This window comes from Polypterus senegalus, chromosome 10 (genome assembly GCF_016835505.1).
Source record: "Polypterus senegalus isolate Bchr_013 chromosome 10, ASM1683550v1, whole genome shotgun sequence".
NCBI lineage: Eukaryota > Metazoa > Chordata > Cladistia > Polypteriformes > Polypteridae > Polypterus > Polypterus senegalus.
In genome coordinates, this window is record NC_053163.1 from 164,239,562 (window position 1) to 164,255,625 (window position 16,064).

The 16,064-nt window shown below is 43.7% G+C and overlaps 1 protein-coding gene across 2 annotated transcripts in view; it reads right to left on the reverse strand.

Annotated features, from left to right (window-relative positions):
- The window catches only part of agbl4 (AGBL carboxypeptidase 4), a 438,546-nt gene that overhangs the window by 352,996 nt on the left and 69,486 nt on the right, over positions 1–16,064 (reverse strand). For both annotated transcript variants that reach the window (XM_039767255.1, XM_039767254.1), the window contains exon 3: positions 862–986. In XM_039767255.1, the coding sequence (XP_039623189.1) occupies positions 862–986 (125 nt within the window). The remainder of the gene's footprint in view (positions 1–861; positions 987–16,064) is intronic.

The following is a 16,064-nucleotide window of genomic DNA, read 5'->3' on the forward strand; positions in this document are numbered from 1 at the left end:
ATTTCACCGTCACCTCACATAGGATGCTTATTTCTTTGCTGTTTGGCTACTTAGAACTAAAGCAAACGTTTACCACGTCGTGTGTAAGCAAGACGATAAACCAGACGGCCCAGTTTCATTCATTTCATAACAAAGAGGTGCTGCAACAGAGCAGACCATTTGCTGTTTATCCATGTGATTAAAAATGAAGAAAACGGAAAAACAAACTGAATTTTGAACAGTGCGATGGCAAGAAGAAAACACTGTGGAGCTTTTAGTAACCCGGACGTAAAGAGAATGAGAGGTCACCCCGAGTTCAGCACTGACGCCGTCATACGCTCGCTGTCCACATTTCCGTAGCTCTCATTCACCAGCCCCTGACACGAGGCCTGCCTGCACACAAGGCCTTCAGTCGTACTCCACTCCACAGGCTAACAGCAAAACACTTACAGTTTGTCACTTATTTTGTCGTGAGGTTTACTAATATTTCCTCAAAACAAAGCCACCAGGTGTGACCTGTCAGCCTGACTCGTGCCCATGCCAGCATCCTGCCCACCACCTCAGGTGCAGAGCATTACCTACCATAATTACAGAGCACCAGAGGCCGATATCCTTCAATGGACCACCTCACGTTCAGATTGTGATGAGAAAATGGCCGTCATATTACAGCAATTATAACAAAGCATGGCGCTCATAGAAAGTGCAATCAATTTTCACCTTCCTACTCTCTCCAACCAAATCATCTACCATAAAAAAACATGCTGAGGGTGACAATAATCCAGTGGTAGACAGTTGTTAATAAATTAAGGAAACATCCCCGAGATTTGCATGGCAAGGTAACGGCACATGAGGACATCTGCATAAAATAAAATCGCTTCTTACCTGCGACTCCCGCACATTCTCAACAGTAAAGTTGAACCAAACTCGGAAGCGCGGGTTACAAGTGTCCGGCCGGATGAAGAGGTCGAACTCAAACTCGCTGATGTAATCCACCCTGCCCAGGTTACCTGTGGAGAGAAGGAGATGGGCTTGAGAACGGCCACGAGTGCAGCGAGATCGAGATGAACTAATCAGTGAACATCAGCCTCTACGACAGATCACTCACAATCATATCGGCCTGTCTATCTATTCTTCATATAGTGCCTTTCACATCTGTCTATCGATCATTTATAGGGTGCCTTTCCTATTTACAGTATTATCATTTATATAGTGCCTTTCACATCTCTATCATGTAATGCTTTGCCTATCTATCTTTTTATCATTTATATAGTGCATTTCCTGTCTATTTATCTATTATACAGTGCCTTTCACATCAATCTATCTGCTATATAGTGCCTTTCACATTGATCTATCTGTTATACAGTGTTAGTCTTTATTTATTTATTATTTAGTGCTTTTCACACGTTTATGTTCATCTGTCCTGCATTCTTATCTATCATGTCACCTGGGAGTGGTGACATGCTGTAGGATGACCTGCCCATTTCACTGGACTAAGAGTCTGTGACAGTAAGGACCCTATAAACCATTTACGCATCCCCCCCCATTTTGGGCTTTGAGGTTCTCTGAACCCCACATCACAATACACAGGAGGTGACCGTAGCAACAGTGACGAGAAAAAGGCACGACTACCACGCAGCCCCCATCATCACCCAACAGTCCCAATTCAAGGCACATGCCAGTCGCAAGGTGGCAAGCAGATCGTCCAGCAGTCGTAAGGCCGCGGCTAACATCGGGTTAATGCAGGGAGTCCTTGCGGCTGCAAATTTGATAAATGAGAGAGCATGTGGCTCGCCGCAATCTGCAGGCCATCCCATGCAGCTTCAGGAGAATTGCGCAGACATCCAGGTTGCCAGGTAGCACAGAACTAATTACTGGCAGATGGGGCGGCCACCATCCTGTCAGAGCAAATCCACCTCCTCCTGAGTGCCAGGTTAATCCAGTAAGTTTCCACCAGCTCGCATTAACCCTTTAGGGGCTGGCAGGTAGCAGTACAGAGTACCAAGGTGGCATAACAAGCAAGTAAGAATTTCACTGGACTCTTCATGTGTGACAATAAGGACCTGAAAACGCAAAGTGGAAAATCACTGATAATCAAGTGTTGGCATCATCATTTTCAGTTTTTTTTTTTTAAGCATTATATTTTTATAGTTTTGAGATATATTTTCCACGACATCCTTTTGTTTCCAGTATTTGGATACAGACCCACCAATTTATGGTTTGTTTTCATTAGCAAGAACTTCCATTGCCATCCCATAATGTCCAGAAGTCAAGTCGGGTGACTTCAGCATACTGATGTTGCTTTGATCACCATCATGCCATATTGTGTGTCTGGGTTTCTGGATTCAACTCAAATCAAGACTCTGTGATGATTTTTTCTAGGTTATAAAAATTGTTTTGTTAGGCTTTGATATTTTTTTTATATATGTTTTGAACTATCAAGAATTCAAACATATATTTTTCATTTTTAAAAATGATATAAAAATTCTGAGCTTTGTTAATTTGTTTTGAAATGTTTCCATTTTTAAGTAGTGTCTTGGTTGCCATGATGCAATGGCCTGTTGCTAGGGGGAGTGTTTTGGAGGTCACAACATTATGACATCATTTTCATGATATAAAAGTCGGGGTGGTGCTGTACATCTTGTCCAAGGTGGAGGATACATGAAATAATTTGCTGAGAGGGCCTGCTTGTAAGAGAATTGAAGACTTAGATTTTTGCTTTAAATGAAGGATTTTGAGTTTGGACTAGCGTTTAGCTGCTGAGACTTCATCACTTTTTTTTTTTTTTTTTTTAAAATCGGATCCTAACAAAACACATTCTGAGTTTATTGTGATCACTTTCAGTGTGTTTTGTAGTCCACGTTTGAAATTCTCTCTGTAAAATAGTGCCTTTCACATCTAACTGTCAAACAGTACCTTTTCCTCTCTAGTGATCTATTATATTAGTGCTTTTCTGACTGACCTATCATATAGTGCCATTCGTATCTATCTGTTATAAAGTGCCTTTCCTGCCTGTCTGTCTATCAATCCATCCATCCAATATTAAACACGCTGCCACTCTCTGGCTGCCATGATTAGTGAGTAGAACTACCAGACCAAGAAACTTCCGTCTTCCCTACCTGAAGAATCCTCAAATGCACTTGACAACATCAGGAGACATATTCAAATAGCAGATTATGGTATATGGCTATAAAAGAACAGTAAAAAAGTAATGCTTATGTATATAATGTATATAAGTACCCCTCGTATTGAGTGGTCTCAGCCATTTCTGCCACACCCAGTGCTAACAGGCATGCACAGTCCTCTGTGGGCACACATTGGCAGTAGAGGGCGTCGTGCTAAAGAGCTCAGTGACTTTCAACGTGGCACTGTCATAGGATGCCAACCTTCCAGCAAGCCAGTTTGTCAAATTTCCACTCCACTTGAGCTGCCCAGTCAACTGTAAGTGCTGTTATTGTCAAGTGGAGCAGTCGATTGGTTGGCCACCCAGACAGGACCACCAAGCGCTAAAAGCACAGAATGTGTAAGAATCATCTGCGCTTGACTTTAGCTCCTAGTATGGAGTTTCAAAATACCTCAGGAGGCTCACAAGATGGGTCTCCATGGCCGACAAGAGCTTGAGATCGCCATGCAAACGCATGCACAGCTCATTTAGTATTTATGTGGTGCATATTTAAGTTGTTTGAATTTGTTCCTTTTATTTTGCAGGTGGAAGCCCCCAAGAGGCGGGGCCACCGTGATGTCACTTTTGTGGGACCACCCTCAGCTTTAACAATGAGATATTAGAGATTGAGGAGTTGATGAGTTTTCTGGTTTTGCTGCTGGTTTTTTTTTTTATTTTACTTCTGGATTTGTTTTTTTAAGTGAATCTTTTTGGTTTTTTTTTTTCCTTTTTTGTTCCTTGTTCTGATGTTATGAATTGAAGTCCCAGAAATGTCCACTAGAGGGAAAAAATCATCAAACCCGGCTTGTGACAGGACAAATAAATAAAGGAATAAAAGATTTATTCCTCACAAAATGTTCTGTGACAACAAGAAGCTCCGTGGGGCAATTCAAGGGTGAAGAAGTCATAACCACCAACCCAAAGAATAGTCAGAAATAATGAGCAATTGGGGTCTGAAGTCCAATAATACACAAATCACAAGAAATAAGCACAAATCCAAGAACTCACCAACACCAGAGCGCATTTGAATGAACCACCGCACCTTCATAGGGATGAGGGGGAGTCCCCAGGCCCCACCTCCTGAAGGGACCACCCGTAAAACACATGGGACACTACAGAACATACATGGACATAAAGAGAGTAACTCATCAATACGGTCAGCATAAACAATGAAGGAAACAGGCAGACAAAAACAGCATGTCTCAGCCAGCATTCCAACAGGTGGCACCACCCTCAGCCCTTCTATTGAGGTTGAAGAGATGGTCCCAGTAGAGTGCCACTGGAGATTGTTTAATGTCTGTTTTGTTCATTTTGGATTCTTTGTGTTATTTACGAGCAACAAACACTCTTTACTTCTGATCATGAGTCTGTAGGTAAGCTGCCTTTCTTATGTTCCATGTTATGTTATGGGTGGTTCCCCAAGAGACCACCAAGAACTGCCATCTGCTCTGTAAATCTGGAGGGTCTCCCACAGTTCTTGGCGGTTCATTTCGAACGTATCTGGGAGTGATTGGGTCACTTTATCCATCGTGAATTCTGTTAATTACTGGATCTCTGACGTTTCCACTTTTTGACCTTGTTTTTGGAATCTGTGTTGGGACTCTGATGTTTCAGACAATTCCATTTTGCCTTTGTGCTCCATGAAGCTTCATAGTGACTGGAATATGTCTGCCTTTATTAGTACCCAGGGTTTGATGGTAATATCCCCCTCTAGTGGGCATTTCTGAAACTTTTTGGAGCTTATGTTAAAGCACAACATTTGATTTTTGAGAATAAATTTCTTCTTTGGCATTGACCTTTATGGTTTCCTCTCCCTAGGAGGGCATTTGTATGTTTTGGGGACAGTTAAAAGTAGTTTTGACCTTTTAAAGCTAATGCAGGTCTGAGTGCCTGCACCTTGAGTTTGGGGTCCGACTACCTGGGGTAGCAGTCGTCCTGTGAAGTACCGGTAAGGTTTTTAGTTTATTTGCAGGCTGCTTCACTCCTTTTCACCATTTTGTGTTACTTCATCACAACAGGAACGCATCCTCTCTGGAGTGATGAGCCACTCTTCACCATCTGGCAGTCTGACAGAAGAATCTGATTTTGGCAGATGCCAGGAGAAAACTCCTGCCCAAATGCATAATGCCAACTGTGCCCTTGTTAATAAATTTGCAAAACTTTCTGAAAACCTGTCTTCACTTCGTCAGTGGGGGTTACGGAGTGTAGATTGATGGATAAAAAAGTCAAAATGTATCCATTTAAAAGGAAATCTACACCACAGTGTGAGGGGGTCTCAATGTGCTCTGAGAAGAGAAGTGAGAAGAGCAGGTTAAAACTAAAGAGAACTCCTCATCGACTCGGACACTGACCGGTGTCGTCTCTTTTATGGTGGGGGGGACAGCATGGAAGCTTCCTCACAGCTCTGGGGACCTGAACTAACAAAGCAACTGTGACGCGAGTGGCTTTATGCCATTAAAGGGTCTGGAAATGGAAAGCTCATCTAGTCCTCTGCGTGCGACTTTCCAAGGCATTTCTGTCAGAGCTCCTTGCCCAAACTCCCCAAAAAGCAGAATCCAAGGATGTGGAGCCATCAGCTCTTCTCCACACAGCCATCGTGTTTCATCCATGGCATTAATTGCCGGGCTACGCAAATGAGTTTTCAACAAATAAATGTACATTTCCCAACAATACAGAACAGTCGTCTAGTCGTTTCTCTTTTCTTTTCTCCCCCACACCACCAGCTCCGGGGACGCCGCGGCATGATGGCACCGGTGACGGCGCTGTGATTTTACACTTTGTCAACAGAATTATGACTCGAGGCTCTCTGTGTCGATCTCATTTGCATGTTTGTGAAGTTCATTTTCATGTGTTAAAAAAAAGAACTGTAAATTGAGAGAGTGGGCGACGATGACAACGGCAAAGGACTGAACAACAAGGGGCCGCACCGACGCAGGTGCACACACAGCCCTCGGGGGCAAGCCCCTTAAATAAGAAAACAAGGGGCAGGCAGGTTTTGTGAAGTGGACCAGGAGAGGGAAGGCAAGAAACGTTCACCTAACATCCCATAAAAAGCAGAAGGGGCTGTGGTGGGAACCAAAGAAGCGGAGAGCAGCCAAGGCCAAGTAAAACGCAATAAGATGACAAGAAAACGGCAAATGTGACTCCTTAAGAATCCAGGACCGTGGACGATATACACTCAAATGGCGCCATCTTACATGCTGCGGTGAAAAAGTATTTGCCCCCTTCCTGAAATCCTCAGTTTTGTCAAAGAGAAGGACTTCAGATCTTCAGGAAAAATGCAATATCAGACACAATAAACCCAAGGAGACGGTGAAGACCACTTCTAAAGGGTTACTTAATAGTGAATCAATGACACCTTCTGTTTTATCTTGGTAGAGTAATATATATATATATATATATATATATATATATATATATATATATATATATTGCTCTACTTTCCCCTATTGTATTATTAATATGTAGCCTTAGAATGCCTAATCTCACAGACTTACCACTGTATATAACTTCTCCCCACCTTCCCTTCTATATCTATAACCTCAGGCAATTTGATGTAGTAAAAAGACAAGCAGGAGTTAAGTTACACATAAAATAACGTATTACTGATAATATTCATAAATAATCACAAAATGCAAAGTACATTTGAATATTGGCACCATACAACCTGATCAAATGGTGATGTGTAATTCAGGTGGCACACAGACTTGCAGTTACTTAAAATGTCTCTAGATAAGGTATCATTGGTGCTCAGCTTTCAGCCGCATGTCTGTTCAATATGGCTGCTGAGCTGTGCTCTTCATTGTGTTGTCTTCATCATCACAGGTTAGCCAGAGAGATGCTTCTTCATCATATATTGGTTAGAGAGAGAGAATGTGGTTGATTTACAGGTTCTCTCCAATTTCTAGAACCAATAGGACATCATGGTACTTAAAGGCCTCTGAGACAAGCCAATTCCAAACAGCCATATCTCAGACCAATGAGAGAAATAGGACATTTGAACACCTCAACCCCCCAAGACCTTATGTTACGCTAACCTGGCTTTGTATGGGGAATGAGACAAAGACTTTAGCAGATAAATACTCATCAAACTGGGTTAAGACACATCCCCCCAAATCCTGTCATAAAATTACAAAGAGACAGTCGTAAAAAGGGGGGGGGGCAAACACGAATACCTCTAAATGACATTAGTTTGCCTAAATTATAAATAAAGACATACAAAACATTTATCAAGTTATATGCAAAATCTCACATCACAACACCTTCAAAGGCACAAGTTTACCAAGAGACTAGGGTCTTCATTCACACGTATTTTACCAAAAACAGATTTGTAAGAAGAGACAAACCATTCAGCCATCCTTACAGCTACTCAATCTGCTCCACCCGTGAATTGCCATTAGTACTAAATGAGAAAGAGTCGCGAATGGTTTGCAGAATGCCCTGCGATTGGTCGCCACTTGGAAGGGGAAAACGATCCCCTCTGACAACGATGATGCCAGAGGTTGTCCAAAGGGGACAGGATGATGATCGGCGGCGATTCTTCAAGGGCGACACCGCTCACCCACCATCGGTAGCTGTTCCACAAGGCGGGGTGGATCCTGTGGGTGAAGCTCTGCGGCGATTGTGAGTTGCAAAGATAAACAAAAGGCAAAATTGGGAGACGAGAAGAAGAATCACAGCATTTGAACATTAGAGAAGTGGTGTTGAGAACTGGCCATTCAGCCCAACAAGCTCGCCTACTCTGTTCACATCGATTGTCCTGAACAGCACCAAGTCAAACATACGAAGGTCCCTAAAAGCACACTACTTCATTTCTACTTCCACGTGTTTGTGGTTCTTTGTGAGAAGTCAGATTCTTTAACAGCTGTGAGAAATCTGCCCGTAAGAAGCTTCCGTCCATGTCGTCATGTTTTTGTTGCAGAATTTACCCTAAAGTAAAAACTGGGATCCACCATAATTATTCCTTTTAGAATTTTAAACACTCTGGTCTCCTTTAGGGTTGTGCGCTATGATGAAAAAATACCAAAAAAGCCCCTTTTTAAAACGGGACGCTATGAGCATTTCTTTAATTTCACTACCTGAAGTAAGCTAAGTGTTAGTGTTCAGGCACCTCGTGCTCAGTCGTTGCTTAGCGCGATTGCAGCTCCGCCCCCATTACCGCAAAGCCGTTGTTCAATGAAGACGACACGTAAAATTGAACAACACTAACCACGGGGGGCTCATGGAATGAATATATTAATGGAAACGCTGGATACTCCAAGGGGGACAAACTCCTTGTATCAACTTTCGACGTGTGGCCTGAGAGGGAGGCTGCTGTAAGATGGGGTTGGAGGTACTGAAGAGGAGGCACTGACGTCCGAAAACTGGTATTGAAATGGAGTCAAAATTTTAGTACTGGTCCAAAGCTAGTCCCCTCCTAATCTTCATTTGCTTAAACTGAGAAGGTTCAACTGCTTCAGTCTCTCCACACAGCTTAGACCTCTTACCACCAGAATGAGCCTGGAGACTCTCCTCCAGCACTGGTATGTGCCCACAGCTGGCATAGTCCACCTGTGCCCATGTGGCCCTTCTCCATACACCAAGGACATGTCCATTTAGTTAGCTGGTGCCCCATCTCATCCAGGCACCCATAGTCTCCAGTGTTGTGATTTAATCTCACAAGTTGTCAAAATGGTGTGTGGCCTTCAAAAACACCCATGGGAAGAGGCCAGAATCCCACCAGCCTGGCCAGAGGGGGTGCCAACAAAAGGCATGTTTCGAGCTCAAAGACGTCTTCTGTGTCTTCTTTGGGTCATTTATTTAGGTTCATGTTGCTTTTGTTGATTATGGGCATTGTTTTTTTGTTTTAATCTTGTCTTTAAGGTGCCTACGTTTAATGCCCAAGGGTTTATGGCCCTCCGCCCTATACTGTATACCCAGAGAGTCTCCCACAGATTCTTGTGCTTCAATCCTGGCAGGTGGCAATTTCTTGTGCCCATTACTGTCCTTGTTGTGAACTATGAGATTTTCAACCTGTTTGCTCCGTCTCTGACCTCGCCCTCACTTTTCTGTGTTGGGTTCACCTGGATTGCCTTTTGTTTTAGGCAACTCTGCTTTGTCTTTTGTGTTCTATGGGGCTTTCATTTGTTTCAAGGCATTTATTTGTGGAATGAAACTTTTTTTAATTTAGAAAGTTATGTGTCTGCTCTTGTTACTAGTTGCGTTTTATGGATATCCATTTTTGGAGGTGCTTTTAGGGACTTGTGTGCTTTGGGAGTCCTAAGTCCACGACATTGTCTAGCTTCTTCTTGACTGGCTGGGTCTGGCCTACACTGGACAAAAATTCACTTAAGTCTCCAAGTTTAAAATTAGATTCTGTAATGTCCCAAAAAAGGGAGAGGATTACAGTGAATTCCTGGCTTGTACAGAGAAAAGTCGCAAACATCTTTATAAAGAAGGATTTCTTGAATGAAAAGGAAGAGAGGTACCTAAAAGCCAATCCCAGGTAAATGATATTCCAAAACGTACAACCCATAAGAGAGCCTGAAATCCAGACACACATTTATATAGCGCCAGGAGGATGTGACAGCAGCCACTCCTGCACCAGTACATTCACTGCACGTTAAGCTAGTAGGTAGTGAAGGGATGATTAAGGGGCTGGAATAGACAAGGCCATGGTGGGCAATTTAGCCAGGAGACCCTTCTCTATCTGAAAGATGCCCAACGATCTATCATGATGATAAAGATGTATTTATTTTTTGTTCTTTATGTCGCCTTATACAATTTCTCGTATTAGGAATTTGTTAGTTTTTTCGCATACCCCTTGGGGTCAGAGCACAGTGTCAGCCATTGTACAGTGCCCCTGGAGCAACTGACGGTTAAGGGCCTAGCAGAGTAGGATCTCTTTTAGCAGTGACAGAGATTCGAACCAGCAACCTTTGGGATACCAACGCAGATCCCTCGCCTCAGAGCCACCACTCCAAAGGACAGCATCAATCTTTTCAGCCCAGAGTCCCCATCACACAGACCAGAGGGGAACGCCAAAGTTTCAGATAGGATCCCCCCCACCTGGCTGGGGTTCAAATGTCTCCTTTATGTCAGTTCTGTTCGTTTCTTATGTTAGCATGATTGATCATTCAGTTTCTATACGTCTGAACTTTATGTGCCATGTGGGCCACCTGCCTGTCACCGTCAAGGGTCTGCCCTCGGCTCTATAAAAGCTGTGGAAACTCATATTCCCCTGCTGTTCATTGAATGCACCAGGGGGTTGGTGAGGTCTCCTGTGTGTTTTTGCCGTTTTTGAATATTTCTTATTCTCTGTTTCCAAAGATTCTGCGTTTGCCTTTGTTTTAGCCGGCCAGGGGTTTAACAATTTCCCCCCTTCAGGCATCTTGAGTCATTTGTGGGACTTCCTGTGCTCAGGAACCCCACGTTCACGACAGTAAGCTCTCCCCTCTGGCTGCACCAGCACCTCTTTCAGAAGCAAGCCCAGCTTTTCCGAGACGGTCTCCTATTCAAGCACCGGCCAGGCCCAGCCATACTTAGCTCCAGGTGCTTTACCTGTTTGGAAGTGCAGGTGGTATGGCTGCTGGGGAAAAGAGCACCAAGTGCAAAGCCAATAATCCAACTTCCCAACCAGAGTGCATTCAAATGAACCATGACGGGACTTCACTTCCCAGCCTGCTCTTATTGGCTCAGAGTGGTCCTTTAACAGTGATGGACAGGTGGCCCCGCCTCTTGGGGACAGATTACATGGAACATCAGAGAAAAGGATGACTAGATAATAACTAAACAGAATTAAGATAACATAAAATACATATTGGACAAAAAGACAACAGAACATTATTATCAGAAATAACAAAAAATAATGAACAATGGAGGCAGAAAAATAGAAATGCAAACATAAGCCAGGGCTCAGCCATGAGGTCCAGGACATCAGAATGGGTGCAATTCAGGGGCAGACGTTGACGTGAGCAGAGTGACCTTTTGCCGAGTCTGTGGGAGTATCCCACCACTGACTCCAGTTTCTCCACAAATCCTGCCAATAACAACTGCCAGTGCGGAAGCGAATCATGGAAAAGGAAAAAAAAAAAGGCGCACACTAGAGATACTTGATTAATTGATGTTCCATTTATGTAGATTAGTTTAATTGGTATTTAATGTTTTTGTTTCATCCACTAATTGAATGTGAAAAGTGTTCCATTAGCATTATAATTACAACAAAAGTATTACTATTTTAAAGGGATTTACCTTCTAGTGTAATTTGCCAGAGTTTGCTAAATCAAAAATGTATTAAAGCAATGAGTTCCAAAAATGAGTACAAAATTAATCGTCATTATTAGTGCCACATATCTAATAACACACATGAAAAGGAAATCGCTTTAAAACGAGTTGGGGGCGGGGGGCTTTAAATGATGGTGATCGCAGAATCAAAAATGAACAAAAAGAGAGATAAAAAAAGGAAATGAAACGTAAGCCAAGAGAGGAAGCCTGGCTTTAGTGACAGCCTGTAAATGCTGTATCCTTGATGACATCATCAAACTGCGACTTGTGGGATAACTCCTCCCCAAATCAAAACGGGAATTCTGAGCAAAGAAACAGACACAAAAGAGTTTTTAGTGGAGTCCACAATCTCGGACCACAAGGAAGTGCACGACGCTGAACTGTGGCGAGGAGTATGTCACATGCTGCACGGTGCTGAACTTTGCATCGTTGTGACTTTGATGTCACGCTCTGTGGATTTTTGGTAGTTTTCTCATAGCGACAATATGGCAACCGTGAGTCAACATACTCTGAAAATGCAACAAGAAAACGGTGTCAGAAAAGAAGTGAATAATTTGTAACTACTGTATATTTAAAACAGTTTAAAAGGGATATGGATATTAGAAATAACAACAAAAAACACAATAACGGGGAAAAAAAGCCTTGAAGAGATTCAGAAAGAGATGAAAAAGTAAATCATAAACAACCCCCATCCCCAGTCGGTGTTTAGTGGTCATCAGTGGACCTCAGCACCAGCACTGAAGCCTACGTCACCTGTGCCACCCACCCTACTGGGTGCCTCCCTGCCTTGCTAAAAGCTTCAGTCCCACTGTGGGTGGGGCCAGCAATGAGACAGGGCGGAGCTCTCAGACCCCGACAACAGTGACGACGCCCATCTTTGGGCCATCCTGTCACTGACGAGCAGCGATGCTGATTACACACAACAGCTGTGGAGTAAATATCGGCCGTCGCTTCTTAAGGCAGATCTCTCGTATCTTTATTAATGTTGTTCGAAGGAGAGGGCCATTACCACAGTAATGAAGCTTTATGAGCGAGCCTGCTGATTGACCCTCATAATGGTGGAGCGCATCAGGCAGACTAAGTGCAGATGACAACCCTTTATGAAGCTCATCACACAAGAGAACTAAATGAAGCCGATTTTGGGTGTGGGCGCCCAGGGAGTTGTTCATTACTACAGGATGCCAGCGTCTTCAGACGATTTTACTGCTCCCAGGAAGCATGGCTCCTTTTAGACTAAAGGCGCCAGTCCCCCGGTGCATCCTTACAAAAGGCAGCCTCAGTGCCACGTTACACGACCAGAAGTTCCTACCGTAACAGAGCCGGCAAATGACTGGCTTGCATACACAGAAAGAAAAAAAAAAAAAAGGGACAACTAAGAAACAGCAAAATGAAAGCCACAAAATGGAAAACAAACAAACAAATAGCATACTGCAGATATAAAAGGGAGAAGATAATAACAAGTACTAAACATGGATGTATTATTCATAGGGCCTGAGCACATCAATTGGAGTCCTGAGAATTGTGCTGTCAGGAAAAAAGCACCTCGACGTATAAACCCGTAATGAGCCTGTCTGTCAGGGCCACAGCACCGAAAGAAGAGAATCGAGACACGCACGACGGCCCACGTACACCGAGGGGACAGCCAGGGTGAACAAACAAGGGGTTAAGGAGGTGGCGAGGGGAGGTTGATGGGACGCCATTAGGAGCACAATGGGAAGAGCAGAGAGAATCAGCAGTCGGGAACAATGAGCGAGGGGGACAGACAGGCTGACGTGAAAGACGCTATATAATAATGGCACAGCTAGAGAGGAGGATACGATAGACAGACAGAGTAGTTGACAGTTGTAGCTATGAAAGGCACTATATAAAGCATGAAGGTATGTTTACATTCATCACCCCATATTTTCTGTATCAATATGAAGATGTTTCTCTGCGATGCTCCTCACATGCGACGCTCTTAAACGCTCACGTGCGGACTTTCCCACTTTCTCTGTAATGCCACCTCACCCCACAGCTCCTCACCTCCCCTCAAACGCAGCACTGATCTCCCTTTTCGCCTCCCAACGTTCCATTGTCTGACTTGACCTCCTTTCGACCCTGACAGTGAAGTGAGGCAGCACAGACGAGAGCCGGTTTAAGCATTCATCTCTGTGGAGCACCTGTTCATTAGCCTGACACCAGCACGCCTCTCCAAATCATTAACAGCCATCTTGTGCGCCTTTATTTATTTATTTGTTGCTTTAAGTGCTCGACAACGGCGCCCACCGTAATGGAATTACCTGAGAGCCCACGTTGTTGCTTTGAATTGCTTTGCTTTAAGCCTAAAGACCTCTTGCCCATTGCCCACTGGGACAGGTCTAATCCAGCTCCAAACTGGCCAACACCGAGTCCTGGGCATAAGCATCTACACAGAGGCACGTGCTTTGCCACATCCACTCAGAGGAAACACACACAGAAGCTCTCTGTAAAACTGCAAACCTCGCAGTAAGTAGAGCTAACATCCATTAAAATCACTGCCTTTAGGTAACTGATGACATGTGCGCCCAGATATTTGAGATATAACTGGGGTTGAACTAGACCGGAAGAAAAGGGCATAGAGAGCACGAGAGGAAGTCATCTTGTTTAAAAAAAAAAGCCATAGCACCAACTACACACCCCAGGACATTGAAGTAGACGGGTAGCAAGGGAGCCTTGTGTACTGCACCAGCTGCTCATTGGTATGGCTCCTCTCCCTGGTATTAAAAGGGCACCCAAGTGAGAAGAGGGGCCAAAGGCAGGTGCTTGGCATTGAGGCCAACAACACCCATGTGGTTCTCACCGGGACACAGCACCTCTGATAGCTTGGTCTTGAAATCGCCCGCTGCACCAAAGATGTGATGTAGCCGTTAATAACGATCTGTGTGTGCCATGCGCTACGCTACTAAGGTCCTCTTGGGAACACTTCTGTCTTTTAGGGTAAATACGCACATATGTCTATTATATGTGCCTTTCATACCTTTCTTCAGTCTACAGTATCTACCTGACAAAGACAGACTGTTGTTAAAGGCACTATATAAATAGACAGACAGACAGAGAGATAGAGAGGAAAGGCATTATAGTCAAGACACCATCTCTATTAAAGATAGATACTGCAGAGAGAAGGCCGATATGAAAGGCACTATATAATAAATAGAAAAACTAGACAAGAACAACTATATACAAGATACTACCTCTGTTTGGCAGATATTGCAGATAGTAGATACAAAAGGCACTATATCTACAGTATCAATTATATAGTGCCTTTCAATTCTATCTGCCTATTATATTGTTCCTTTGATACCCAACTTCAATTTGCAGTCTTTACCTGGCAAAGAGACAGACAGATAGATGTGAAAGGCACTATATGATAGAACGATAGATGATCCATCACAGATCTATACTTCAGATGGAAGATGGATAAGAAAGGCACTGTATAAAAAACACACTACTTCTGATGGGTAGTTTAGACAGACATAGCTCTTATATAGTGCCTTTCATATTGATCTATTATAAAGTCTCTTTCCTACCTGTCTGTCACGCTTGTATATCTATCTATAGGGTGGTCCAGATCTAATTACGCAGATCCAGATCCTCTGGATGACTTTCATTTATGTGGGGACGATTCCAGTTCGGCGTGAAGACGATTCTTCATGTCGTCAGTTCACACACTTCTCGATGGTCTGGGATTTTTCGGGTGATTTTCTATGTAATAAATGTAATAAGTTAGAGCCTAATGAAAATTGCATAATTAGATCTGGACCTTATAGGCAGGCATTGTGGCGTAGTGTTTAAGGCTGAGGTGGTGGGTCCAGATCCTGTTACTGACACTGTAGCGACCCTGAGCAAGTCACTTGACCTGCCTGTGTTCCAACTGGACAAAAACCAAAAGAAATGTAACCAATTGTATCGTAAATGTTGTAAGTCGCCTTGGAAAAAGGCATTAGCCAAATAGGTGAACGCAATCCATCCATCCATAATCCAACCCGCTATATCCTAACTACAGGGTCACGGGGGTCTGCCGGAGCCAATCCCAGCCAACACAGGGTGCAAGGCCCGCCGCAGAGTAAACGTAATGCAAATGTTATATAGTACCTTTCACATCTGTCTCTCTCTCTTATATAGCGCCTTTCACATCTATCTATTTCCTATAATGTTCTCCTTTTGTTTTTGAGAATTTTTTGTCTTTTTTTTTTTTTTTAGCAGATTTTGTAAGCCATGGGAAGGCTCTACTCCTGCTCCCAAATTGCTCCTCTGCAGTGCTGTGACCTGTTCTGCTGAGGATGCCCCTCTGAGCGCTGGGTCATTCCTGTCCCCTGGCATTTGTCCTTTCACTCAGCCGTAGCTGGACACGTCTTATGGCCACCTGCTATGCTCTCCTGCCTATTCAGAGGTAATTGTCACGTACTGTATATGGGTGTCCCATGCGTCAGGTGGGCTCCAGCCTTATGTTCATCTCCCCTGGGATAGGCTTCTGCTGACTGCCATGGGTTTACATGGCCCAACACGTTATCATAAAGCAAGTGAGGCAGCGAATCGCTGAAGGCGGCGCACATCAAACAACTGCTGTGTCAATGATAAGAGCAGCAAGGGGGGGACGCATCGTTTGGCTTAATAAGAAATCTTTAATTCAGAAGGCACAGGAGGC